The sequence below is a fragment of the Poecilia reticulata genome, linkage group LG19 (assembly GCF_000633615.1).
Source record: "Poecilia reticulata strain Guanapo linkage group LG19, Guppy_female_1.0+MT, whole genome shotgun sequence".
NCBI lineage: Eukaryota > Metazoa > Chordata > Actinopteri > Cyprinodontiformes > Poeciliidae > Poecilia > Poecilia reticulata.
The window spans coordinates 12,633,343-12,637,320 of record NC_024349.1 but is presented as its reverse complement, the minus strand read 5'-3'; the positions used below and the strand labels follow the sequence as shown (position 1 = coordinate 12,637,320).

The 3,978-nt window shown below is 38.4% G+C and overlaps 1 protein-coding gene across 1 annotated transcript in view; it reads left to right on the top strand.

Moving 5' to 3' along the window:
- Positions 1-1,921: 1,921 nt before the first annotated feature.
- The window catches only part of psme4b (proteasome activator subunit 4b), a 48,464-nt gene continuing 46,407 nt past the window's right edge, over positions 1,922-3,978 (top strand). Inside the window, exons 1-2 of the mRNA XM_008437097.2 lie at positions 1,922-2,311; positions 3,057-3,197. Of these exons, the coding sequence (XP_008435319.1) occupies positions 2,118-2,311; positions 3,057-3,197 (335 nt within the window). The 5' untranslated portion in view covers positions 1,922-2,117. The remainder of the gene's footprint in view (positions 2,312-3,056; positions 3,198-3,978) is intronic.

Sequence of the window (3,978 nt, the reverse complement as noted above, 5' to 3'; positions counted from 1 at the left end):
TTTCACAAATGCAGTGGAATGCAAAAATATTAACAACTTTAACCATTTTTAAATTTTGTCAAGGTATAAACAAATTTTAACGTATCTTATTGAAATTACATATTTTAACACTGCAGATTTCAGGGCATGTTTGTAAAGTGAAAGGAAGATAGTTTCTCATATTTTTGCAAATGGCATGAAAAGATTTTATTTGGGGGAAGTAGACTAAAGAATGATGAACATGCCACACTTTTCAGACTTTTATTTGTAAAAAAAAAAAAAAAAAAAAAGGCAATCATGTATTAAAATCCAGATAAAATACATTGACGTTTCTGATTGTAACCTACAAAATATGAAAAGTTGAAGGAGTATTCACAGATTTACAAGCACAGATGTTTTCCAGTAGTATCGGTTTAAGAAAACAAAACAAAAGTGCAAAACACTCAGTTTATTACCACAACCTTTGCTCAGTTTTATGCATATAGCTGGCCACTGTCGGAGTCAGAATTCCCACCTGACGGGAGAAATTCCAATGGATTTTTACGACTTGGAGCATGGAAATTTTGACTCCTGAGTACAAAAACTATGTACCATATTTCCTCAAACACCAGTGAATCTGAACTTAGCTGATAACTATGTAATAAAAGCAGATCTTTAACAGAACATATATTTTACAGTGATCCTAAAATTTGTGCTTTCCATATTTGTTTGACTTGAATCTGAGCTAAAGATTAGCGGATGATGAAGAGGCCTTCAAACCCCAAAGATTTGGAAATCTGCACCAGAGATAAATTGTGAACATTCGTAAAGCTTGTAAGTAATACTTTGAAGGGTTTGATTGGTGCAATGCCAATAAAGAGTTTTTTTTTTCACATTTTTAAAAATATTGTGCGTATTAATAATGCCCAGCATCCCATTTTGAAAAAAAAAGTTAACATAGACATATATCTTTATTTATTTGCTCCTTTTACTTTTTTTTTATTATCTTTTGCGAGATATCAGTCTAATTTCTGTAAAGTTGTGTTTTAGTTGGATCCAAAGGCAGGTGTGACAGGAGGCAGGAGGTGAACAGAAGAGTTTTTAATAACAAACAAGAAGTAAAACTTGCAAAGGGAGTCCCAGAATAACAATATGTGGAATGCCGGCAGGAAGCAGGCAAGAAAAAGGAACCAGCTATACTGTATATACACGGAAAAAAAGAGTGGAGGGTGACATTTGATGCAGGTGAGGAAATCGGGTTATTGGGAACAGCTGTGAACGGGAACAAAATGACAGGCTAAGGGAGGGTGAATACTAAACAGAGGTGGAAAAGAATAACACTGATAAGGAGAACAAAATCCAAAAGTACAAATAACAAAGCAAAAGCATAAACTAAATAAAGGAATTGATATAACTCTTTAAAAGAGAGAGGACCTGGAGAGGAATAATAGAAAAACACAGACATAAACTACAACCAAAACTCACCCAAGGATCATAAATATGCCCTGTATAATTTAAATCTAAATCAACCAAAGATGCAAATGATTTTGGATTTAACTGTAAATGTTGGCAGGGTGTTTTTTGTTTTGTTTTTTTTTTTAATTGAAAGATCAACCTGTGATTTTTTTTTTTTTTCCACTATAGAGTGATAGGCACCACCTTGCTTGTCCGTGCCCTCTACGGTAGAATTAAACATTTACGCCCAGGACTAAACATTAAACGCTTCTTATATCAAAGACCCCGCCTTATAATTGGTCTAGGCAGCTCAGACATCAAAGCTTGTCTTTGAGAGTATGGCAGACTTTTTTTTTTTTTTTTTAATGAAAGAGTCATATTCCCATGGACCCCTGGTGGTGGGAAGCGACCCCTTCGACCCCGTTGGTGTTCGGCTGGTTCGGCGCGGATGTGTGTGATACGGGGTGAGAGAGGTGACACCGCGGTCTGACACTGCATAACTGAGAGAAACAGGCCCAGCTCAGGGCTTTGGCCAGCTCAATTAGCGTGACATACTTTCCTCCGGGCTGCTGGACACAGCGGATTATGCCCTCTAACTTCTGCCGCGCGCTCTTTCCAGAAGGTGCGACATTAACCAGACGCGCGATTTTCCTTAAGAGCCCCTTCAAGAGCCAACACTACAGCGACCCGAGCCACGGTGGGACATGACTGTGGACGGGGGTGTGGAGGGGTTTATTCCCCAGAAGGAGATCGTTTATAACGGCCTRTTGCCTTACTGTGACCGCTTGGACCGGGAGGCCGCGGAGCTGCTGGCGGAGATCAAAGCCAACCTGAGCAGAGCGGTTCTCCTCAGGGAGCTGTGGCCCGGAGTCGCCTTCTGGTCCAGGAAACTCTTCTCGTAAGTGTCCATGCAAAGATGGCTTGTTTTGGAGAACTAAAACCATAATTAGTAACCGGCAATTCTTTACAACGTAAACTTTTGGTAAATACCCGTGGTGCGATTCAGTTGTATAGAAGTCCAGAAGTGCCACAATTCAATAAATAGATGATTAAAGACAGCTGCATTGTGTCATGAATTAATTAAAATAATAATAATTTAAAAAAAAACTCATGAATGAATATTTAAAAATCAAATTATTCAAGTATGCCATTTGTTTTATTTACCAAAAAAATTACAATTTCATGGTCAGGTAATGCTGCACATCAACTTTACCCATCAATGTAATACAGTGGAAGTCCAAAAGGCCACAATTAAATGAACATAAATAATTAAATTATGAATTATTGTGTGAAAAATTATACATAAAAAAAAATGTATGGAGGTTCAAAAGTGCCATATTGAGATATAAATAAATTATGTCTTTGCTGTAAGTTATAATTACAAATACTCACCTAAAGCTTGTTATTATTATGCATTAATGTATTATTATTATGCGGATTAACCATTCAGGTGTTATTTGATAAAGTCATTGGGACAGTTTATGTCATGTTGTGCTGCAGAGTATCATTTTGTCAGAGCATTTAAAGGAGGAATCATGTATTGTTTCAGCTCTTTCTACAGCTGACCTTGTTTAATGCCGGTCAGCTGCATTAAACAGGAAGTGACTAGCTGCTCTCTGACCGCTGTCTCTTCCCCCCTCCAGTTTTCTGAAGCTCTATGGCCGGAGGTTCAGCAAAGAGGACCACATTCTCTTCATCAATCTACTCTATGAGTTGGTCACGCTGCCGAACCTGGAGCCCCACATGATGTGCAGCTATGCCAGACTGCTCATTCAGCTTCTCAAGTGGGTGTGGAAACAAAGCATGCACATGCATTATACAATGCTTCTCTGTTGGGCTGAAAGGGCCTTGGGGTTGCTTGAAGAGGAGTTGTAGCTTTATTGAACCAACGGTGCAACAGCAAAATAAGTGCAAGCTCTGCTAAAACACAAGACAATTTGACCCTAGTAAGCTGAACTTTCTAGTAAGCTGAACTTCCTCTCCCTTTAGCCTTCCTGTTGCTTTAATGAGATCAGAGAGCAGCCCTGTTTGTAAATATCACTGTGCTAATAGTGGCGTACCGCCGGTTATCACATGACGCGTTAAAGTGGATTTCTTTCCTGCTTCTGTGCCATTTGGAGGCCTTCCAGTTGTTGCTTTAAGCCATCTGGAGAGTTGAGAAAGAAGGATCAATATATGCTCTGTAAGGTGCATTCAGAGCGAGGACATCCGCACAAAGGCAGCGCAGTTAGAGAGATGTTCAACCTGGCTCCTAATCAATAAAATCACAAGGATTTGATAAAGAGTTACACTGTAGCGCTTAAAAAGCAATAAATCACAAAAACACCTCTATTGAAGTATACACACTGGTTGATAAATTGTGTTAATATTCCGGGGCCCCAAACAGGAAATCTGTGATTTGTCATACCCGCATTACTGAACAAATTCTTTTCACGTAGTTAATAGATTCATTCAGTATATTTTCACTTTATTTTAATTTTGAGATGACTGGTAATGAGTCTCTTGTGGTTTTGTAATGTCTTTACTCACAAAGTTGACATGCACAGTTTTGAAAAAAAAAAAAAC